A 25,339-nucleotide genomic window follows, 5' to 3' on the forward strand; every position below is an offset into this window, starting at 1 on the left:
TTAGGTTCCAATTGTTTATTAAAAATACCAGTGCAAAACACATAAAACATACAATTATATAGTATACGCCCCGCTTCAGAGTCCACCAGAAACAAGAGTTCTGTGAAATAAACATCAATATAGCGCTACGTGGTCCGCGCAGCGAGCATGCAATGGAGCTGAGAACACAACAGCAGAATTGATTGAAAGCTGAATTAAGGGAACATTTGTACAAATGGGGCAAGCTATGCATTTGAAAGTCAAACCAACTTTTCAACATCCGAGCTCAACTAAATTAATGTACATTAGTAAAGTTACAAGAGGGGATGTTGGGTTAGAACACAGGTTATCCAGGTACAGGAGCAGATAGAAACACACAGAAAAAGAAAAGCTAAAGTAAGAACCAAGGCAGGCCGACAAAGGCCAGTTCATTGTGTTGTGGTATTCACAGAGTGAGGTTTTGGGGGTATAGCAATAAACGGAGTGGTAGTCTGTGCTATTAATACAGACACATTCCATAGAGATTGTCTTGGATTAAAATGTACAGGCATAGCACAATAATATACAGGCTCACATGGGCCTCTGGGGGGATTTTGTTTCAGAAATAACCTGTAGTTATTGCATTACTGCATGTTAAGTTGATTTATACTGTGCACCTCTGCCATGTCCATGGTCTACCGGCAAAAAGTGGGTAGGGATGGTTAGTGAGGGAGAGAGTGCATAGGATAGAGGTTGTGCTCATCTGTTGGTAGGCGCAGGACCAGGAGAAACTGGCGTCTGTGCTGGTGAGCTTTCTGGCTGTGCTTTGTTTTGTGGGCTTGGGCTTGCTGTGTCTGGAAGGGCGGCTTCCAATGTTTACGTGGTTTGGGCGTTTTGGCGTGTATGGCTTTTGTAGCTTGGTTTGGGAGCCATGTGCGGTTTCTGTGTTTATTTGGTGGGTTCTTTCACTAGCTCGCTGGGTGTGTGTGGTAAGTGAGAGGTGTGAGGGTGTGGAAGAGAGGCGAGGGGAGAGTGGTTAGTAGTTGTTGCATACAGTCATTTTTGGGTCGACGAGGTTTAGTAAACGGAGAGCAGCAAAACAAAACAAAAAGATAATTGAAATACCATGTGTCTAAAAATATTATCTCATCAGTTTATTTTTGCCCTACATCTGTTTCTTTTTTTAAAAAAAATACACTTCAGTACCGTGAAACAGTTGGGAAAGCACACGAGGGCGCAGGGCCTGTCTTGTGGAAAAGAAAATGTGCAGAAGTCAGTAAATGGAGCTCCTTCAAAGTTGAGCCAAACACAGAATTGTGTTACCCACCTTTGGGATGAGGGTAAAATTATGGGCTATCATGCGCTATTTTAATTTAACGCATGACATATTTAAAGAAAATACTGCATGCGGGCTCTGATCACCACATGCAGGTTCAAAAGTCAGGGTGGACGCTGCCCTCAGGCTGCAAGAGTTAATATATAGGCAGGAGTGCTGCGCCATTGCTATAGCAGCGCGGCAATCATATCAATGAGTCGCAGGCCTCTTCTTTGATTGGCAAACATGTAGTGTGCTCACTTTGGAAAGTTATGCACTGGTGCAAAAAAAAATGAAGTTAACTGATTTTGCAACAGTTTTGCTGTCGGATTGCATAGTTCAGAAAGTAAAGTGTAGCACATGCTGTCTCGAGAGGATAGCTCAGGGGCAACGTGCTCGCCTTGGAAACAAGACAACAGGGAGCCATACAGGTTCCATCCCCGGGTCCCCTGCTTAGAAACCGCTGGGTATTAAGCACGTTATAAATAACCTATTTTATCACGGGGCTACAAACTTGATTTTCCAAATGTGTGCTATTTTTAAGCAACAAGGTGTGGAAGAAATGGGCCTCATTACGAGTTTGATGGTATCTGGGCAGTAAATTCAGCCAGATACCACCAAACTGTATTAACGTTACCACCACTTGGTCCGGCCGGATTACAAGTGGAGATGGCCGTGTAAATCCCCATTTTCTTTAATCCATATGACTCAATTGCAGCAGCGGTAATTCCACCAAAAATTGACAGTAAATTGGCAGGTTTACCTGTAGCTCATAGCGGAGGGTGAAGCCTTCAACTTTAGGCAGTGCGGTAATACGGTGGTATACAGTAATACCACCCCATTTAACCCGCACTTCCTAGCTCGTAATGAGGCCTACGAAAGGTTCAAGCAGCTGACCTTGAGGCAGCATCACTTTCTTCCAATTCTTATTGTAAGCAAAACATTTGTGTGGTAATTCAGTTCATTGTGAAACTGTAATACACAGTTGCTGTCTCACAAGCTTTTTGCCTTGCGGGTAGGGCTGCACAAGACAGGTAAATAACAGGTCGAAATCATCTGTTCAGCCCCAGGGCGGATGGGCAGCACTACAAACATTACGATGCAGCACAGAAGAAATGACTAAAAGCAGAGTTGGCCTAGAAGCCCGTTGCACATTGTGAAGCAATGGGTAATCGTTGCAGCATGTGGGACATTCACAGAGGAAAGCCACAGTAATGCGGGGACCACAGCACATAAACTGCATTCATGCACGAGGAAAATAGGAGGCAGGCAGTTACACATGCCTTGCACTAGTCCCAACATCATACCTGGTTCAAACATAGATGTGTTTTCGAGTTTACATAGGACCCTTCCTCTAAGCGTGTGCAAAGGGGATGAGAGCCGGATTCTTAGCTCTGCCAATTAACAATAGATGAAGCTCAATTCAATAGTTGCGGGGGAAGGGGGGCTACTAGCCCTTGTATGCTGAACACGTATGCATACAGCAACGTTGCCTCCCTACAAACTGTGGTGATCAATAATCTTCCCGTGAGTGAACCAACGATGAGTGAGCGCCTAAATGCCTTAGGGCTTTGGCGCTATAGAAATGTTATAACATAACATGATGGCGCCACTCCCCCTCAGGGGCATACACCTGGTATCACTACCCAACAGCGTATAGCATTCACACTGCAGGAAAGTAGCGGAGGCAGCTTTTGGTGCGGGGGGGGGGGGGGATTAATAGGACACCAGCGGGAGGCTGAGGTCGCACTGAGGTAGCAGGGAGGAGTCAGAGGGAGCAGCTGCCCCCTTTTCCCCCACCCTGGCTCCGCCACTGCTGCAGGACTAACGGAAGAGCCACACACCAATAACACCACGCCCGGCAACACACCTCTTCATACTAAGGCTGGGTGAACTTAAACAGGTCATCTCTGAATCACACAAATTTCGCCCATTTCCGGCTGATTGAACTTTCTTGAACCTTCTTCGAGGTTCAGGCAGTGTGGTTTGGGCCGTTTTGGCCACACAGGTTGTATAAAATGTAGGTTGGACTGTGTGATCAGTTTTGTAGGCAGAGGCACAAGGTTGCCAGGGTAGCTGGTCAAGAACATTCAAAAGGGAATTGTTTGAGGGAGATGCAGAAAAGTGAATAGGATAGATTGTTATTTTTTGTTTAAATCCCTAAAAATTGTGGGAGCCTGGTAGGAGATTACCATACAGTGATTGTAATTCTGTTTGCCATATTTTTGTCACCACTTCTAGGAAAGAGGGAATGTCAGTGACAATCTTTCATGGCATACGCCCAAGTGACATTTGTCACAAGTGACTAGGGAGGGAAACAAGCATGTTAACATTCAGCTGCTCTTAGTGTGCAACACGTGAACCATTCTGTTGTGGCTAGGATTAGAGAGGAGAGAATCTCAGTGACCACCTTGCATGACACACAAGCATGTGGCGTTTCTTGTCTGTAGCTAGGTAGGAGAAAATCCCAGAGTTTGTAGGAAGCAGTAGTTTACCATCCAGAGGCTAGAAATGAATGTGCGACTCACACCCATCCTTTTGTGGCTGCCGCTAGGGAGGAGAAAACCCCACTGGCCACCTTGCATGAACACATCACTACCACCCTCAAGGACATGCAGTCGCTATCCTTTCAGGCATGCATCCTGTTCAAGTCAGCCTGCATCACCTACAAAGCAGTCCCAAGTAACACAACACTGAACCTGGCAATGAAACTCACTATCAACAGAGGCCAATGCGTCACCAAAAGACAAGCCATGGCCAGAATGCAATCACAGAAGAGAAACACGTGTTTTCCTGCTGTGCATCCCGATTCTGGAACAAGTTACCAACGCAGATAAAACTCGCCCCAGCCGACACTCCAGGGAGAACCTTAGAACCCTACACTTCAAAGAATATCTCACCAATTGCTGATTACCCCACTCAACTCTACTTCTCCCCTCTGGCGCACCCCTGCTCCAATATGCCCCTACGCGCTCTAGCTCCTTTGCCACCCCTGTAACTGTAACCCCTTGGATGTGTTTCCCATGTGCAACATCCTGTTGCTTCCGAGATAGGCTCACCCTTTATACATTCCATACATGCACAAGATACACACTCACACACACACACACACACACACACGCACATACACAAACCCACACACACACACCTGTTCTTGTCAGTGACTAGCGAGGAGAAAGTCCAAGAGCTGTTTATAGGCCGGAACGTGCAATTAAGTGGCACTCGCTGAAGGTACAACACACACGCCATTTTTTGTGGCTAGATTTAGGGAGGAGAAAATCACATGAAAACCTTGCACGACATACATGCATGTGACATTCTTTGTGAGTGACTCGGTGGAGACACAATTCCAGAGTGGGAAGGAAGTGGGAGCTGTAACCTGCCATTTTCATTAATTCGGCCTGATGTTCAAATATTTTCCAAAGTTTCGTTTCTTTTCAAATATTTTCTCCATAGCCAAGGTATATATTGTTTTTTATTGTTGAAGGAACCACCCAGGAGCTCATGAATACACACAAGTGCCCTGATGAAGGCTCAGCTTGGAATTGGGGTGCAAAAGAGAGCCGAAACCTAACTTAAGGAGATGCATCTATACATATTGTTTGCATGAATCATCAAGACCCCAAATAGAACAAATAACATTGTTCGCATAGTCAATAACCTGGATTAATTGTCTAATATACACTGTCAGTGTCAACATGTATCTGTCTCTGGACCATGCTATGTTGACCCTTTGAACAATATTGTTGTTATTTGTTTTTTTTAAACAGTTTTGTATAACCTTTGTCGGTATCAATCAGTGCTCTTGTTTATATACTGCACTTAGGGTGTAGTTTACACATGTACAATTGTGCAATATTCCTGTCGTCCTTTAACAAATGGTTCAGACGAATGCCTTTTCATCTGTTTTCATTGCTGTATTGCTATTACTACATTCATTGAAATGTTTGTAAATGGAATGATTCTTTAATTAAATAATCTTTTTGTATTGGACCCATAGAGGTGTCCTATGCCTTGGGTGGTGTTGTCAGTTGTGTTCGTTTTAGTAGAGTTTGCATCACATGTGCCATATTTTTATGACACAGTTCTGAGAACTGATCATCTTGAGTGTCAACATGTCCAGAGCACCTCAACATGCCAGGAGGAAGTTATGGCACGTGGCTCAAGAGGCTTTCAGATCTGCCATAGCAGCCTCCATGTGCATGGGGCATGTTAGAGTTGTGTGTGATCAATTGAAGGCCCATTAAGCAGCCCCTTCTGCCCACATCACTCTGGCCTGCAGGCTAAATTAGTACATGATCGGGTATAGCAACCAGAGAAGGAGGGTGTCCGGTCCTGTTTCTTGGCGCGCAGAGGGAGAGGTGCAGATTGCATCTACTGTTGAGCCAGGTGAAAAACACAGTGGGCCTCATTAAGGCCATGGGGCTCCCATAATGAAGGGTGCCGGTACGGGACCGGCACCCTTCATCACGGGATGCCCTATTATGAGGTTCCCTTGCGGGACCTGGTAAGGACGCCTGGTAAAACCAGCGTCCCGCGAGGTGACCAGGGAGCTAATAACGGGCCCGTCATTAATGGGCCCGTTATTAGCTCCCCCTCCCCATTCCCATTGAGCCCTATGGGGGCTCAAAAGGAATGGGGATGGGTTTTTCCAATGAGGACTTTCCGGGTCGTCCATGGTTGGAATAGCCCGGTAAGCCCTCATTGGAGGAACCCGGTACTGGAACCCGGTATGGAGGCAGCCATGCCCTTGCTAAGGGCATGGCTGCCTCCATACTCGTAATGAGGCCCAGTGCATCGGAGTAGGAGATGGGAAGTTCTTGGACTGCACCACCACACACATCCACTGATAAGTTCGAAAATAACGATGATGATGAGCAAGATAAAGATTGTGATCCATCTGCAATACATTATGCAGGAAATCACAGATACTCAGGAGGAGATGGTCCATGCCACATATGTACAAATAGAAGTCATAGACAAAGCTCCAGCGGGACGTAGTGACTTATTTATTTATCGCATTTATTTTTATATAATGTGCCTAATACCGTACTTGAGTTTGGTTTCTAAACGTGGATCCGGGATTCGAACCTCTGTTGCTCTGGATGGTCTTACTTTCAAGACCAGCCCATTGCCCCTGTCCTATCCTCCGATAACTAATCCGGGCTGATCTGAAAGTTCAAGAGATCATGTGTGGCAGCCACATTGCCAACAAACCCACCTCTATGGCTCAATGAGCATAAAACCCATTTTAGCCCACCACAAAAAAATCCAACGCATGGATTTTTTGTATATAGGACAAAGAGTGAAATCTCCCCATCTGCACTCAGTGCACGAAAACTGTGCTGCGGGAGAAGCCTGGAATCAAATAGGGTACCACATCTTTGTAGTCTCATATGACGTGACACCATGCATAGGAACTGGATAATGTTTCTGTGGACCTCTTGCTGTGTTCTGTTGTAGGAAACACCTGGATTGCATTAGTTTATGGCAAAAGTAATTTACCACTGCTGCCAGGTGCTGTGCTAGAGCCTTTTTAGGAGGTCAAAAAGTGTGCTTAGCTGGCAAACTGTGCTACTCATTGTGGTGGTGGTGCCGCTGGTGCTGCCAGCCGGTGGATGCAGCACAGTTCGTGCTGCATCCTTGCATGGGGTTCCACGCATAACCTCAGCAAAAGGTATGAATATCTCCTGGTGTCATTAATCAAACCATGTGCCAAGATAAAAGTGGACACTTTTCAGATTCATGTGGCAAAGGAGAATTTAGCGGAGCCAGACCAAGAGGCACACGTAAAAGTTCCAATGTGTAGACATGGAGTGATGCTGAGCTTCAGAAGCAAATTACGTGTGAGTCAGAGTCAGAAATAGAATTCAACATCCTCTATGCTCTGCACACAACCAAGGTTTGTCCTGTTCATGATCAGGAAGTACCTTCATCTTGTCACTTTTAGACATCTGAGCCATCTTCTATGAACACTACTGATAGGCTGGAGAGCCAGCGGGACACACTCAAAACCCAATCAAGAATCCTCCATGTGGATGGATCTTCAAGAACATAAACTGGACAATCAGCAGTTCAGATGCTGAATGCTTCTCTTCCTAAAGCATCTCACACGGGTAAGGATGAATATCCAATACACTAATGGTTTATTTTGGCCTCCTCATCACCCCAGGTACCCATCCTACGTACTGAAGCCCCATTCCCTAAATTTACTCTAGAATTGTTTTGGCTTTTTGAGCCCTTCTGCATATGGCCGCCTCACTTTTATATGATCGCTTACATGGGAGAACAACACTTAGGAATGACTGGGATTCCATGTAGCCACGCATATTGCATATGATGAAGTATAGCCCAATTTTTTTTTTAGAATGTAAACTTGTATTTTTATTCACTCCCTGTTTAATATGATGGTATAACAAGATTAACAATGTGATGTATTGTTCTTGTGTTACGTAGCCTATTACTTTTATCTCTTTTAATATAATTGTGATATAATGTGCTTCTGGCAAATGGCAATATTGTCGAATAAAAGCCATATGATGATGAATAATGGCTTAGTAAGTGATCTTCCTGGCACTTGTGAGAGTAGCCTCGGACTCTCCACGCTTCACTCCACTGGCAATGAGATTGAGCAAGTGCTCCCAGTAATATTGTGTGTGACCGCAAGGAAAAGCATCACATTGCTTTGCATTAACCCAATGGCCTTCCTTAAGACGAGCAAGCACTATACTGCAGACGACTGTGAGAAGACTAGCCATAGCCAGTACATCTGCACAGATGTAGTAGACTAGTTGGCCACTTCAAATACTTATTTTGGTCGCTCTGCTACACAATACCTTCAACTGCAATTATTTCTCTAGGTCTCAAAAGTACATGACAAAAACTCCCCTCCCATTTTCTCAGAAGCGTCACTGCTAGTCTATCCACCTCCCTCAGTTTACTTGTGGATGTTGTGGGTGGCCATGCAGATGAGCCGCCACAGCATTTTGACTGCACTCTCCTCCAGCTCCCCCACCGGCCAAGCACTGTGCAACACAGGCAAACTATGCCTGCATATTACAGCAGTCTAGCATGTCAGCAGTCCCTGTACTGAGTTACAGACACCCTTTCCACCAAAGGGAGGCAGATAGCCAACACAGGGCTGATAGATGTGGCCGGTGCGGCAGGCTGTCGTTATGACTTCTTCTCATAATGCTACACTGAAAAAGGAGGTGGGAATGACCAGCTATTCCCGAGGTGTTGGCAGAAACCTCATGGGGATTTGGTGGAAGCCATGTGGCTCTTACAGGTTCCTTTATGTCATGGCCAAAAAGTGATTACATAATGCAGTCGAGCCCAATGCACAACACTCGCTCTTCTTGACCCATCCCACATCCTTGTTGCAGAGTTTTCATATTACTGTTCACTTCTCTGCCTGGTTTCTGTTCCCCTGGGGCAGGGGCAAGTGCAGTCCCACCATGGTGAAGGCATTGATGAAGCTGCCCCTGTCCTCAGTCCTGCTGTACCCCCTCCAGAGGAAGGAAGCCACAGCTAGGTCCACTACCTCCTCCTTCTCTAGCTGCTGCTCCTCCACTCCTCCGACCGCCCCTCTTCCTTCTTGCCCACATCCATATTGCAGTCTTTCTTTCTTTTCCCCCGCATCCACCTCACTGTCCTCCTTCTTCTGCTGCCCCTCACCATCAGCCTCCAGCTGCAATACATCTGCAATTGCTGCCACCATCTCCTCCAATCTCCTCTATAAGACACCCAGCCACTGCTGCAACCTGCTCCCCTATCAATTGGGTGGCCTCCACAAAGGACTCCATTCTACTTGTCCATGCACGGTTTCCAACTTCCCCTGACACAGCTGCTGTTACTCACCACCATGTCTCAAAAAACCCATCAGCCACACCACCTTCGTCAGGCCCCAGGCCTTTCCCATACATGTCCTAGGAAGAGATGTCCACCGCAGTATAAATGATCTGTGCATATTCCACCACATCCCCATCCACATCAGCATCGTCGAGATACAGCACGACCTTTTTTCAATCTATCTGACAAAGGTAGAGCAAGGAGAGGCAAATACCAAACGAACTCGTGCGGAAGTTAAGGGAAGAAGTGCCACGTAGGGTTTAGGAAGTGTTTTCTATTTTTCGGAGTACAGAGATCAAGGAGAGTATTTAAAAAAAACACAAAGAGTGCCACAGAGGTTTTCACGAAAGGTTTCCTTGTTCCTTGTGTTTTAGTTGGAAGGAGGAGGGGAAAGAGAAATTGCTTGAAAGTAAATCCAAAAAAGGTGGCACAAAGGTTTTCATAAAGGGTTTATCTTTATTCTGGTGGAGGAAGTCAAGCAAAGGGTTTTTCAAAAAATCATAAAGGTTGTCAAAGAGGGCTTCACAAAGGGTTTATGAAATTGGAACACTTCTTGTAGGACTCCCTGCTTACACTCTTGCCACTCTCAGTCTGTATTTAATTCTGATACTATATTTTTCTTTTCCAGCTCCATCCCGGTTTCCTTATCTCTTTGATTCTTATTGCTCTTCGCTAACTCTATTTTCCCACCTAGTCGTTGTTTCGAAGTGTGTCGGTGGTCTTGTTCCTTCCTATTTTCTTTCTCTAGTGTCTCTGTAAACTCCTAATTATGCTCTTAGTCCCTTTTCTGTTTCTTTTGGCTTTCTCCATATGCTCAATCTCGCTCATTCATGTGTCTCATTACTAAACTCCGATCTCTTTTCTTCTCATTCGTCTTTAAAAAGTCATCTTCTTGTGGCCCCCTGAATGCAAATGTAGCTCCATGTTGTGTGCTTCCTTTAGTACATATAATAAATTGTTACAGTTAATGGTTGCTGAAAGCGCTGTATAAATCCCAATAAATAGCAATAAATGCAAATGCCACAAACCTTACACAACAAAAAAGGAAATGTCGGCAACAGGGAACATGTCTAGAAGATATGAACAATTGTCTGATACCCCTTAGTCCGCCAAGCACAGCCCACAAAGATGCAGGAATTGATCTGCCCACAAAGAAGCAGGAAGTGAGCTGCCCACAAAGAAGCAGGAAGTGAGCTACCCACAGAAGCAGGAAGTGAGCTACCCACAACGAAACAGGAAGTGAGCTGCCCACAAAGAAGCAGGAAGGGATCTACCCACAAAGAAGCAGGTAGTGAGCTGCCCACGAAGAAGCAGGAAGGGATCTACCCACAAAGAAGCAGGTAGTGAGCTGCCCACAGAAGCAGGAAGTGAGCTTCCCACAAAGAAGCATGGAGTGAGCTGCCGACAAAGAAGCATGAAGTGAACTGCCCACAAAGAAACAGGAAGTGAGCTGCCCACAAAGAAGCAGGAAGGGATCTACCCACAAAGAAGCAGGTGGTGAGCTGCCCACAGAAGCAGGAAGTGAGCTTCCCACAAAGAAGCAGGGAGTGAGCTGCCGACAAAGAAGCATGAAGTGAACTGCCCACAGAAGCAGAAAGTGAGCTGGCCTTTTATATGCCTGCCAGCTCCCCAAACCTTGCCATTCTACCACATTAAAGGTTTTGAAAACATTAGGTTTTGTGGGTCGATGCAAGAGTGTTAAATATTGCTACAATTTAATACAGAGACATTTTCTCACATTCAGTCAGGAAGCAAGACAACAACACAACACAAGCATCACTGGAGCAGTAAAGAGACAAAAGTCATGGTACACCTGGAGGACGAGTTTTAGAAACAACAAAAACAGAAGCTGCCAGCATGTTTCTGTCATCGTTTTCTCATAACCTGGCAAGTCATTGCACACAACATTCAGACACAATTGTGTTCATATGACAGAATGGACACGTAGAAATTGTATATCACAAGAAACTCCTGGGCATATGCAGATGTTGTCAAGGTAACAGTCTGCGTCCAAGTCGCACATACATATCTCTAATCGCCAAACAGATCCACTCAGAGACTAGTACAATAACAATAAAGTCGAACCTGTTTACGAAAGTACTGCTCTGACAGACAGAGACATATAACATGCTACTGAGATACCCGCAGGGGGTTTACTGGATTAATAGGAGACAACAAACTAATGACGAGGTGCTCTGGGTTCAGATTTACCATGTAGCCAGATGTGTTGCTAGGTCTGGAAAAGATCTGGGGCTACTCTAATGTTGGGACTGTCGGGACTCTGGCCTAGCTAGCCTTTTAGTTGTAGCTCCTGAGCTTCTATCAGGGGCTACAACCGAAGACCCGGGGTTATAGCACCCTCAGCCCCCCCACTAGCAACGATGTAGCCTTAGCTGCATTAAAATATACCAAAGCGGTGCACTTCAAACTAACGGACGACTGGAAGGGAGCCTCCTCGCCTCACCCTAACTATGCCTTAAACAACCTCCTAATCTCCCATCCTTACTTATCCATTACAAAGTATGGACAACTTTAACTCTGACCACAGTGGAGAAAACAACATGTGGCAATAGAACACACACAACCTATTTGTAAAAGACACTTAGGTGACAACCAATATACCAATTTAGATTAAATGCTTGTTTACTTTCAAATCTAAAAATCATATTTTTTAATGCAGTACAATAAACCCCACCAAGTAAAGAAATGTGGGTCATTACAAGTTGGGTGATATCCCAGCAGTAAATCTGCCGGCGTACTGCCCAACGCAATTAGCGTTACCGCAACTTGGTCCGGTGCTATTGATAAATGGACTCAGTGGGGCATTTTGGCGCAATTACCATTGCGATAATTGCGCTTCGGTAATTGCGCCGGGAATGGGTGAAAAGTTGGCGCATTCACCTCAAGCTTACAGCTTGAGGTGAACGCTCGGAGGTTCCACCAAACTCGGATTGAATGGAGCGGTAATGCGGAGGTAATAGCGTTACTGCCACATTTTTACTGCTCTGCCCAACTCCTGATGAGGCCCATAGGATGGTCGAAATGTCCAAATTCCAACCAAGATAAACGGATTTAAAGCTACGTTGTACATGTGGGAGAATATTCCTCTATCACAGAACATTAATAGGATAGTAGTGTTTGATTATCCAAGCATTGAGGGCTTGTCCCTAATGGATGATGGGGTGCGGATTCGACAGCTACTATAGAAGAAAATGGCCAGCCATGTGAAAACACTGAGTGCTCCCTTTTCTGCAGCAAGCAGGTTGGGATGCCCTCCTGGGCTGCCCTTGTTAGGAAAACATGGTTTCCTTTGGCTTTCAGTAGTACCCCATCTGCACATGCCCAATGGGCCATGAAAGCTAGAGGGAGTTTTGTTTCCCCAACCTTGAATGGCCCATTGGGCTATGCTGTAGGCCCAAAAGTGTGCGTAGGGCAGTGCTTTGCCTCTCTGCACTTTAACAGGGCCTGTGGTAGTGGGTTGGTGGCACTCCGACTAAACTGTGCTTATCAGAAGCCAGGAAGGGAGAGGTCTTTGATTGAGAGCTCCCTCTGCTTCCTGGTTCTTGCCTGTCAGTTGCGTGGGAGCAAAAGGGCCAGTTAGGTAGATTGTGTGGCATCAACGTTAGTCCCAATTACTCAGTCAGGAGCCGATGCGTTTTGTGGGTAAGGAAAAAAAAAACTTCTGTATGTGTATTGTGAGAAACCTTAGGGTATTCTCCCAAGTAAACCCCAGAATTCCTCTATTCAGGTGGCAAGGGGAGGCTCATCGCTTTTGGATCCCAACCCTGGGGGCCGACAAGCGAGAAAGGATCACCTGAGAAGGGGAGTCCAGGGTAATAAATCTGAGAGACCCTCAGGTGATAAGCGGTATTCTATTAGGACAAAATGGGATGACGGGGACCTCTCAGAGGTCTTTATAGGATATTCGGGTCTATCTCTCTTGAATAAGCAAGAGAAGTCAAATCCTATCAGAATGACAGGGATGTGGAAGTACAAGAACCAGAAGGAACACAATCTGTTAGGCTATAACAAGACAGATCATTCCCCAACTCAAGTCAAAGGACTTCTCATCCATATCCGTCCAACAATTCCAAATTGCCAGTAAAGAAGGATAATATGAGAAAAGAGGAACTATCCCAGATATATAAAAATCAAGCTAGGTGTTCCCGCTCTCTCCAATTTCAACCACCTTCTTTCCAGTCACCCCGTAAGAACCCTCATTGGTTTTGTCCCATCCCCCCCTCCCCAATTCCAATAAATACTGGTACGAGGAAGAGGTGACCGGGAGCAATGAAGATTACTCACGGAGACACCATAGGGATACCAAAGGAGGCCTACAATCTAACACCTTTGAATTGTCCACTAATAGAGTCAGGCAGGGTCAGGCACATTACCACAATTGTACACACCTGACTCCAATTGACTCTCACCTGCAGTATAAAAAGGGTGGTTCTGCCAGAGTCAGAGAGCGAACAGGGATGCTGGCTGGACCATAAGAGCCAAGGAGTTGAAGGCTGCTGGAAGTGGAGCCCAGTAGGACCGGTGGAGTGCGGGACACTGAGGAACTGGCCCGGTGTGTGAAAGGGGCTGCAGCGTGGCGAGGGAGCCATGTCTCTAGGAAGCTGGAGCGGGACAGAAGGCAGTCTGTTGGCCTTGTTCGGACTATTGCTCGTTCCCTTGGGATGTGTGTCGATCCCAGGGATGTGCAAGCGGCAGGTGGTGAGATCCTGACCTTGACCGAAGAACCCGTTGACCTGCTCACCAGCGCTGCCTACTATTGGTGAGTTTCTTGAGTCAGAAAGAAACTCAGTAGCGTGCAGGATCATTGAGAAAAGTGAACAGCCTGGTGAGTGAAAGTGGGAAAAAGCAAAGCAAAGCAAGGAAAAGGGAAAAGGCGAAGAGATGTAAGTGAAAGTGAAGCAAAGGAAGAGAAAGCAAAGCGAAGCGAGCAAATGCTGAAAAGCGTGAAGATATCAAAGCCAAGTAACAGAAAAAGGTGCTAGAGGTGAGGAAAAAAAGAGAGACAGAGGAAGTGCGCTGGTGGCGCGGAAAACAGTCAAGAAAGGGGGCTAGTGACCCGAAAACAAGAAAGGCAGTAAAGAGACTGAGAGAGGAAACCAAACAGCCAAGAGAGGGTGCAAGCAACCCGAAAGTGAAAAAGAGGGTGTAAACGACCCGAAATAAATGCAGAGATTGCACGATGCATGTAAGTGAGCAAATGAAGGTGCAAGAGAGCACGACGAAGAGCAAAGAGAAGTGTGCAAGAGGCACAGGAAGGTGAAAAGTAAAGAGAAGTGTGCAGTGGCACGGATAGGTGGAAAGAAGGTGCAAGTATGCACAATGGAAAAATAAGGTTTGCAGGAAGGCAAATAGAGAGGAAAGAGGACAGAGTGGAAGAGGCACAGAAGAAGAAGAGGTGCCAGAGAAGGAGATGGGCAAGAGGTCAGAGTGGTCGCGCCTGTGAGGAGCAAAGAACCCAGTGTTCTCGAAAGTCTCTGATACTACCGATGAAAGCATTTTACACTGAAAGGTGCATCCTGACAAGAAGTCATTTTTTTGTTTGTTTGTTTAACTGCGTAAAGAGGGGACTATCTTTGGGGGAGGGAACCCTGAGAGGCCTAACATGAACTGAACTGGACACTGAGAAGTCTATCCTGACAAGAGGAATTTTTTTGTTTGTTTGTTGAACTGCGTAAAGAGGGGCCTAGCCTTGGGGAAGGGAACCCTAAAAGGCCTGCTAAAGACATTTTTTGAACTTGTCAAAAAGAGGCCTAGACTTGGGGAAGGGAACCCTGAGAGGCCTAATAGGAATTGTGTTTTTGTTGTTTGTTTGGAACTAGAAGGATCAAAGCTTGGGGTAGGGAACCCCATGAGACTCAGACACATTGTGAACTCTATTGACTTGCTGCAAGAGCCCTGTGGGGAAGGTTCCAAGGGCAACCCTGTTGAATTGAACTACTTTGAACTGGCAGAACTACAACTATGGACTACCTGAAACCAGCTGTGGTTTACATTTCCTTTTGAATCACCATTTTTCCTTTACGAGGATCCCTATCACATTTGACTTAAGAGTGAGGGCAAGCATAGGCTTGGACACAGACAAACTTTGGTTTTGGACTTACAGACATCAACTGCCCTTAGAAGCATCAATTCAGGGAACAATCCTCTTAGAGTTAGGGCCATGTAGGCATTACACCCACCCCACAACTTTGTGAATTAAGGTTTTCAAACTGTTACTTTTGAGTCTGTGTCTCTCTTGATACCATGCCCGTCTCACAGTATGTATTGCATGCATCCAGGTAGTTGTGTCTGTGAAAGAAAGCATAGTTTGCATGCTGTTCCATATGAGTGTGCATCTGAATGAGAGTGTAGTGTGTATGTTGTAGTGTGTAGGTGCAGATATAATTAGAGAGTTGAGTGTGTATGCTTTAATGTATGAGGTGCACAGGTGAATGTTTATTAGTGTGTGTGTTTGGGGTGGAGGGCTCGGGAGAATAGCCTCTAGTTAGGAAGGTGGTTAGAAGGAAGATGTCTAGGTCCCGAGCTAATAGCTTAATATTTTTACTGGCATTATGGCAAAAGCCAACATGGTGAGTGATTGTATATGGGACTGCAGGCCTACATTAGTGCAACCATTATGGACATGTTTTCTAACAGTGACATAACATTTTTACTCATATTACAGGCAAATACAACATGATGATTGCTCTTAGGTGGGGAAACTGGCCTACATTGGTGTAGCCAGTATAGATATGTTTTCTTACTGTAGCCTCGCATTTGTATTAATAATTTAGGCAAATTACCAGCGTTTTGAGTCTTCTTCTGTGGGGATTCTCGCCTACATTGGTGCAGCCAGTGTGAACATTTTTATTTTGCACTCCCATAATACTGGCCTACACTGTGTGCAAACGCATCATGAAAATGTGTTAGAAAATGAACCTGTGCACTGTTGGCGACCTTACATGAATTGTATTTTTCCATTTATTAGCCTACAAAACCGATTGAAAACTTTGTTGTTTGTTAACCATTTTTTCGCAGAAATTGTGATGCAAAATGCTCCATTTTAACCCTTCATTTAAAAAAAAGATCTTGGCGGTTGTTTCTTAGTTGGCTGCGGCTCCCGCGTTGTCGATCATTCATTGGAAATATTGACACCCCTCCAATTAAAAACATCACCAGCCATCACTGCTTACCAACGGCCTCCAGTAATATAACTGGATATACTGGGGCCCTTTTATCTCCAAGTGGAAATAGAGCAATAGGCCAATGAAAACAGGGGGTTAGCTCATGTTTTGGTCAGACCAGGCAATCATTCATCACTCCCTGCCTTTGCTCCCACGGCAGCCATCCCACAGAGGCAACTCAAAGTGCTGCACCATAGAGGGCCCAATTAAATGTGAAACAATGGTAATGTTTTCAGAAGTTTACATTTCATAAAGGTGGGCAGCTCACAAAAACGATTGCTGGAGGCAATTATAAGTTATAAGTCATCAGCAATGTGCAGTAATTTGGGGTGCTACCAGGGCATAGAGGCTAACCAGTCATCAAAGATCACCCTACTGCAACCACAGCTAACAATGCGCTCGAGTACCATCTTCTACTGAGACCTGTGAGGGCGATTCAGTCCTATGGACCAGATATGGGTGATTTGCCCCTGCTGTGAGTTGGGGGGAAATGTGAGGCACGTGATGTTGTGCCAGCGTTGAAGCTGGCATTTAGTCACTGGCTTTAGAAAGAGACAGCACAACACACAATCGCTGCAAAGGATCACACAGCTGCTATAGAGGAATACAGGGAAAGTGGAAGCATGAAGGCAAATCTGGAGGGAAAAAGGGAGATGCACTTGCTGACCAGCAAGACTACTTTTACCCCCGCTGGAATACTGATAATACAAGCACACCAACCAACAGGAGGAGGCGTGGTGCTGACATCAGAAGCTGCAGGTGCTCAGAGTGACAAATGTAGGATGAGTGGCAGTGTGACTAGTTTAACAATAGCAGCAAGGTCTTAGGATAAAGAGCAATAATCTGATGTAAGAATCTTGGACCGTTCAGTAGATTCCCATGCTTCGACAGGATGTGACCATAAAAGAACAGACACCAATGCCAGTAAAAAATGAGATAATGTTGCCACGGAAACGCTTTCAGGTAACAGGGCACCCACATTATGTCTAGGAGAAGGAATGTACCGGTAGGTATGGCTGATGACTGGCACCTGGGCAAACTCAAAATGCAAATTCAAAACCTGCATGAGAGAACCGGGGTAACAATCAGGTCACTGCAGCCAGAAATAAGCCCTTGGTGAAGTTGGGAGTGGAGGAAGGTAAGTAGCTAACCAATAGACTAACGTGTTGGAGGCAAGTTCTAAGGATTTATAAAAAAAATATGCTGGTCTTGAAGGGCTTTGGCAGTTTGCACATCCCAAAAAAGACTCTCCACTAAATATAAATGTAAAGCTTTCTGTGAATTCACTGTCAGATGAAAAATATAAATGTGGACAGTGAGATACTGAATTACAACAAAAGCAGCAAACACATTGCTGGGCACCCATTCAGGGCTGACATTGCTGGACCCCCCCTTCAGGGCTGACATTTCTGGGCCCCCAGTCAGGACTGACATTGCTGGGCCCCCATTCAGGGCTGACATTGCTGGACCCCCCCTTCAGGGCTGACATTTCTGGGCCCCCAGTCAGGACTGACATTGCTGGGCCCCCATTCAGGGCTGACAGTGCTGGATCCCCATTCATGGCTGACATTGCTGGGCCCCCATTCAGGGCTGATTATAACTGGATTAAAATTAGAAGTGAAGGCAAGCCTCAACTCAGATACAGTATGTGACTATGGCAATGTGTGGGTATATGCAAAATACATTCATAGACTGAAATATCTGAACAATAGGTGAATTTAGGTACCTCTGGAGCTCAAACTGGGTGCCACAGTTTCAATTGGCTTGAATTCAGAGGGTATACAAAGAGACGAGGATCGCTTTAATACAATACTCATAGACATACATGAACACGCCTAATACAACAAGAATCTACTGCAGAATTGGTACAAGAAGTGAGTATTATAAAAGATAAATGAAAAATGTGAGAGAGTGCAAGAAGTAGAATCCAGAATATGCAATGCCAACGATGATCACGATGCGCAAGAAAACTGACAGAGACAAACAAAGACATTGCTCAAGTAGGTGTGTGACGGGCATGAGGATTTGAGCATCGGAGCTAGAGTTCAAGCTCTCGATCTGTATAATTGCGCAAAAGATTAGCAAAGCAATAATGTGATGATATGCGTCTACACACACCTGATATTGCTCTTGCACACAAGTGCATAGCTACAGATTACTCTACCGGCTAGACATCTGCTCCCTTCCCCCCAGGTGTGAACCTTTCAGCTACCTTAAGTGGGAATGAGTCATTATTCCAACCAATAAAGACCCTCCACATAGTGCTAGTACAAATACTTGTTTTGGAGTTGTGGTGGCGAAGTAAAACATCTTAGTTCAGTAAAGTACGCACATCGTATTGAAAAATTAAATGTGGTTTCATTTTGCAATATTTAAATAACTGGGCTATCATTATATATGGCATAGAGTACCCCCTAACTGGAGTAAGCTCTTAGGATATTCCAAGTCACTAAGGTGTTTTGTCACCAAATAGAGCAAGACACCGAAGGCTGAGGTCCTTTATAATGTCACAAAACTCCAAGGAGCCTAGCAATATCCTTTTTTTTTTAATGGAATGGCATATTTGATTCCTTATAATACATCGCCATGCACTGTCATCTCCTTTATTAGATAGGATCTTGCTTAATGCAATATAAGAGATCTTCTAGTTGCTGACAAATGTAATCAATGTAGAATATGTTTTGATTAATACAATCACCTAGCAGGCACCTTCTAATGTGCTGCCGAAAAATAGTTTAAACAGTTTAATGAAACGCAACTCTTCTAAAGACGTGTTCATGATGTGCTTTAAAATAAGCAATAACAAGCAGGTTCTTGCTCTCTTGTGTTCAACTCCAGCAGTACAGACATAAAGATACTGCCATAAATAGCCTCATATCAGTAAATGGCTATACAGGGTCACGAGAAGGGATTTTACAAAAAAACGATCTGGAACAGCTTGTGATGGCTACAAGTGGTGCAGTGGCTGCTGGCATTCTGCTCGGTGCCGGCTCAAGCAGCAGGCCTTGGGCCATGTCAACCGAAGCGCAATAACTGATTACAGAGGATGTTCATTTCTTATAAGAGGTCAGTAGTGAGTGATTTCACAACTAGCCTTTAATAAGTACGTTATTTACAGGTTGTTATACTGGTAGCCGGCAGCCATATAGTGTAAGGTCATTCTTTTAATTGTGAACTTGGGCCTGAACTGGAATAGATTTTGCATGTGCTTACTTCAAGTAGAATGTTAAAGTGAAGGTTTTTTCTTTGCAAAAATTGAACGATTGTTCCATTTTTGTAGCTTTCACTTTATTGAGTTAAATTAAACTGGAGAGCCTTGTTGAAAGACGTCTTACTGGGAAATTATTTTTCTGCTTCTTGGATGCAGTTAAACACGTTCTGTCTTTTCCCCCGGGTTGCCTCTGAAAGCAATATGTCTGGAGAGCAGTAAATGCCAGCAGTTATTGACCACATTCTGAACATTCTGATAGGCTGAGAGGAGGTCAACAATGACTTCTAGGTGCTAATATCAGACGAAGAGCGGTCAAAGCTCAATTTGGAAATTATAAACCAAAGGAAGTTATATAAAAAAATGTTATGTTTCTACTCAAGAACAAACATTTAGAAGTCTTCAGTGATGTGAACTACGAGACCTCACTACATTGGCAACCTTCCCCTTTATTTTTGCGCAAGCAACAGGAGGATTTAAAGTCCTGTGGGAAAGTATATTCAACTACCTGACAGATCTTTCTGCAGTGAAAATGCACCACTAGGGGATCAAAGGGGCAAAGATGTAAGGACCCAACAAAAAAGGAAAGAAGAAGAACCCCGAACTCCATAGAAAAGTGCAAGCTGTATAGACAAGGTGCTGACTTTAAGTGAATTTGCAAATACGTACCTTTGCAAGAAGAGCCCAGCAAGAAGACGTGCTTAGATAGATAGGGGCGACAGGGCGGAATTAGAAAAAGAGAACAGTGTTAATATTAGGTAGGGGAGATCTGCCATGAGGTGTGCCCAGAGAAATGGGTGCTAAGGCTCTTTGCTTAAAAAGTGTTGGACACACAATCATATAGTGCGCCCACGAGGAAGGGACAGGAGGGGAAATCAGTGACTATATAGAAAGCAGTAAAAAAAGGATTACGAGCAGCAATGGAAGACAACCTCAGAACGCAAAAGAAGAACTGAAACGAGTCTGTAACAGGATTTATAGACCGAGCATGTGTAATATGGTATTTAATTAGTTCAGTTGAAACTGGAGCAACTATTGCTATTGAATGTCGGGCAAGTGAAGCATGTATACATCACAGCACATAAACAAATACATCCATAAATTATTGTTATTTGAGACATGCCGCTAGGTGAAGGAAAGCATTATAAGAAATGCATAAATGGCTTACCAAGGGTCACAGTATTAATATGCAAAAACATAAGAATGACAGCTCTAGGAAAGGGCCCTGTTTGTAGGGGAGGTGGCCACTGGGTTGTTACAAGTGGGCAAGATCAAGATAACAGTTGAATCATTTGTTGCGCCAACTATTGATGAGTCAACCAACCTCACTGAACGACATGAAGGAAAGGCCAATGTGCAATGAGCCTTTTACGATAGGAGGTGATTTTAATGTTTGTTTGTTTGTATGTTTATTTGTAGTGCGCACCAGACCCGGAGGTATCAGAGCGCAGAGGGTAGAAGAAGGCATTTAGCTTAGTTACATGTGGTACTAATACACATCATAGTATAAAGACATCCAGGCATAAGAAAAAGACAAGCATGGAGCTTGTTACATATGGTAAAGGTGCAAGAACATAGTATACGGATACCAAAGCAGTTATGCAGGCATAGGAAGATATATGTTTAAATAATGAAGAGGCGGTGTACAGGCAGAAATGTACAATGCAATGCAGTTAAAGTTATTTACAAGTGGTGAGTGGCTGGGGTTGTTTACTTGTCATTCTCTTTGAACCAGTTAATCAAAATCTCTGAATTTGGAGAATGTTTGAGTCGCTCTCAGGGGTGGTGGCAGGGAGTTCCGCAATTGTGCTGACTTAACCGGCAAGCTGGGGCCCCCAATTGTAGAGAGTTTGAATCATGGTACAACGAGACAATTCAAGTTGGCTGTTCTAGTGGGTCTTCTTGATAATTTTCTGATGATTCTTTCTGTCAGGTAGCATGGTGCCTTATTATATAGGCATTTATGGGTCAGAGACGCTGTTTTCAGTTGGATTTTATCATAAGTAGATAGCCACTTATGTTGTCTCCTATTCTTAGAGATATATTCTTTCTTAGTTATGCTGAGTGCCGCTCTAAGGGCGTTGTTCTGGAATATCTGTATTCTCTTAATGATGTATTTGTTGGCTCCAATGTAGAGAGCATTGCAATAGTCCATTATGGACAGGATGAGCGCTCTGGCTAGTATCATGCCGCTGTTAGGAGATAGGAATTGTTTACCTGCTCTAATTAATTTACAGGTGTATGCAGTGGATGAAGCGTGAGAGTGGAGTCCAGGTAAAACCCTAACGTTTTTACTTCCTTGGCCAGATGTAAATTTGGGCATGACATTTGATCAGTCTAGTGGTAGACTGTTGCTGAGAAGAAATAGAATGACAGACTCGGCTTCTGCTCTAACGTGTGATTTTGGCCTTGTGAAAATAACGCAGAGAGCACACATATTAATTATAGCATGGGTTCTGTTCCAGATTCGACAATTTTGCACTGTCCCACCTATTAAAGTGCATAGGCTGAAACACTGTAACAGTTTTTTTCTCAAATTAGAATCAGCATTTGGGTCAGATCAATATTAGTTATGCCATTAAACGATAATGACAGTCTACTATCATCCTAAAATGGCCACCATCATTAGGAACACATAGTCCGTTTTCTATGACCATATCCTGGAGCCACATGACTGCATCAGATGTCGTGCAGTCCATATTTGAAATTGGCACTCTCACTGTGCTTATAGACCCTGCTGTGACAACTTTATGGTTCCCTCACATGGAAGTAGGATTCCCGCTAGCCCAAAGGATTTTTGTAAAAACCCTTAGATATTGTGGGAAATAGCTTAACTGTAAGGACATTTGGCATCTTTAAATTATATTTCAGAGTTTGACACGTGACTGATCCCTAGAGAGTCCTTTAAAACATATCCTTTAGTTTGTTTCTTCTTCTCAGATATTAACCTCAAATAACGAAGAACCCAAGACTCACCAACAAAGAGATCTACAGAGATGTAACTTCTCCATAACGCTGAATAGTTTAAAAAGTCATATTTTATATAGCAATAATACTTAATATCTAAGATTGGCAACATTATATCCATAGGTTGGAATGGTGTATCACCATGCCTGTAAGATATGTAGGCCAGCTCAAAGGACTAATCTCATTGAGTAGTAAGTGTCAGGATAACCTACAGTACCCTAAATAAATTAAAACAGAGACTTTATCTTACCTGTTTATCTATGCACTCTTACATTTCCATTTCCGGCAGGTCTCAAGAGGGACTTTCCAAGTTTGGAAGGAACAAACTTTACACAAGAGAGTCGTTTCCCAATTAATTAGCAAGACAAGGTACTTGTTTTTAACTTTCTGGAAGTTTCAAACTAATTGCTTAACAATTGCTGATTTATAAATCACTTGGAATCTATTTAATAGAATTTTGTGATTCCTTCCAGGTTAACAATCCCATGTTAATAGGAATAGGTTAATAGGAACATCTGTTATCGTCTGTCCACTTGAATCTTGATGATTAATTCATCCAGAGAAGACAATTAGGCCTTCAATACCTGTAGCATGCACCAAACCAATCACCTTCCCTGATGAATGTCCAATTAATTTAACATAAGGACAGAAACATGTCGGATACATTGACTATGCTTGTTAACATTAGACAAGTATACAGCAATCATGTAATCTGATGTACAAAATTGTGGACATAATGTGTGGTGTATGTTCATATCTGTTGCATTGTAAATAATCATGTGAATTGGATTAAGTATGAAAGTGGTTATAATTTTGTATAGCCACTTGGCGATGGATAGAATACATAGTACATTTTTTTTTACAAACATTTAGCTTTTTAAATGTTATAATGAAAACAATAAAATATATCTTGTGATAATCCTCCATGTTGAGAGGTCTAATGAGGAATCCCGATCTAAAGTAGGATGAACAAAGAATATACATACGTTTTTTATTTTTACTATTTGCAATATGACTACTAAGAGAAATAGGATTCCTTGTGGGGCTTGCCCAATCTACATTTATGTCCGGGAGAAAACTGACTCCCCATACAGAATTATTATTGATACAATCAAATATGCTACTGTTAAAAAGTACATGGATTGCCACTATGTTGGATACTGAAAAAGCGGTTCATGAAGTAAACCATAATTATCTATGGAAAGCGTTGAAAAGAATGAACTCGACAATGATGCTCTTGCATGGGAATGGTCTAGCGAGTGGATTTGAAAAGATGCAGAATTATACCCGCGTTAGATGTTTAAAGGTTGCAACTATAACCTGAGACCCACTTCCCTAGTCAATGCTTCAGTTTTTAGTCACAGAATATTTTAAGACCGGGGCAGAACGTTCCCCCGCCACATGATTTACATTCACAGCATAAATATTGAGATCTGCTACTATGAAAGGCTTGTTTGGTGAAATACAAAGCCACCTGCTAAGCCTATTACCGAGATTGCTCAAATGAAAAAGAAAATATAACAACTACAATTGATGTGGGACTTAATTTGTGTGGTCAGAAGGTTCAATTGTGCTTTGGCAGATAAAAACTCTAAAACCCTTAATATAACGCGTAGCAATGACATTGGTCCACTCGTTGGATTTACTGTTGGATGCCACATGAAGGTAAGCAGAATCAATAGTAGACTACGACATGTGCCAAAGAGATACAAACCTGGCTTGAAACCTAAGGTCTGGATTTACAATTGGTCTATCCTTAACCTTCCTGTTGACTCACTGTGCGTGTTGGTCATATGACTATGCAGGGTGTTGATCTGGAGTGATGTCATTTCTAATATACTTGCTGTCAACTGTTAACTAGAAAAGTGGGGCACCCTGTTATGTATGTGCATTTGACAACGTGACTCAGGTTTTATCATCAAATAATGATTCAAAGAGGGATGACCATGTTTCGAGTTTAGGGTTACATTTTCACTCAGTGCATACTAGAGGAACTGCATCAGTTATTTTGTACCTAAATGAATGGCAGGTGATACAACTGGAAGTCCCAGGGGAGATGAGTGTACGCTTAAGATTGTCCACATGTCCTATGTTAAAATTCCAATAATCTGTGGTTGGAGAGTCCTCCCAACTTCATCCTTTGGAATTCAGGTGTATGCTGGTCTTTTTGTGTACTTCAGCCCTGTAGCCATAAGTTCTTTTACCAGTTGATGCGATGTGCATTTGGATGTCAAAAAGCTTGAGATCATATGCACCCTCCGCAAATCATGCGTTGAAGCCCAAAACACCACCAGGGTCTGTATTTCACACACAGATGTATTCGACTGGTATATTAGAGCGCAGTAGAGTTATGTCTATCATCAATCAACAAGATATGATCATTTTTTAAAAATTCAGCCGATAATGAGATGAAGCAGAGGTTCTCTGCCAGTTGTGGAAGCTCCGAAAATATCTCCAGCAACACCACCGTGGAGGGTTTATCTGGCATTGCACATACATGCAACATTCCGGTATCGGTGTACTGAAAGTTTGGAATTATACAGGTCTCTGAATTTAAGAAGCTGTACGTACAGGGTTACACCTGTCCATTATGTCCATTTGCCAAGAAGGAAGCTTTGGAAGTAATTGGTAAGGGTCACAAACGATCAAGGAAAACACACCAGCAGGCCTGCTAGTCCTCCATTTTCTTTTCATTACTGTTCCGTGAGGTGGACCATGGCTCTTCCCCATCATCTTCATGGCCAAAGAGGGATTCCTGTTTCTCATGGGCCTGCAAGACACAATGGTATAGTTTACTCTTGAGTATTGGTTAAGACTAAGGCCGCAGAATGTAGACGACACACCTCGCAAATGACA

The 25,339-nt window shown here is 43.8% G+C and overlaps 1 protein-coding gene across 1 annotated transcript in view; it reads right to left on the reverse strand.

The window, feature by feature from the left end:
- LOC138453429 (excitatory amino acid transporter 2-like) overlaps nt 1-25,339 on the reverse strand; it is a 724,030-nt gene continuing 698,691 nt past the window's right edge. The window contains exon 11 of the mRNA XM_069606271.1: nt 1-25,253. Within this exon, the coding sequence (XP_069462372.1) occupies nt 25,155-25,253 (99 nt within the window). The 3' untranslated portion in view covers nt 1-25,154. The remainder of the gene's footprint in view (nt 25,254-25,339) is intronic.

This window comes from Ambystoma mexicanum, chromosome 1p (genome assembly GCF_040938575.1).
Source record: "Ambystoma mexicanum isolate Mex_15411 chromosome 1p, UKY_AmexF1_1, whole genome shotgun sequence".
Lineage (NCBI taxonomy): Eukaryota > Metazoa > Chordata > Amphibia > Caudata > Ambystomatidae > Ambystoma > Ambystoma mexicanum.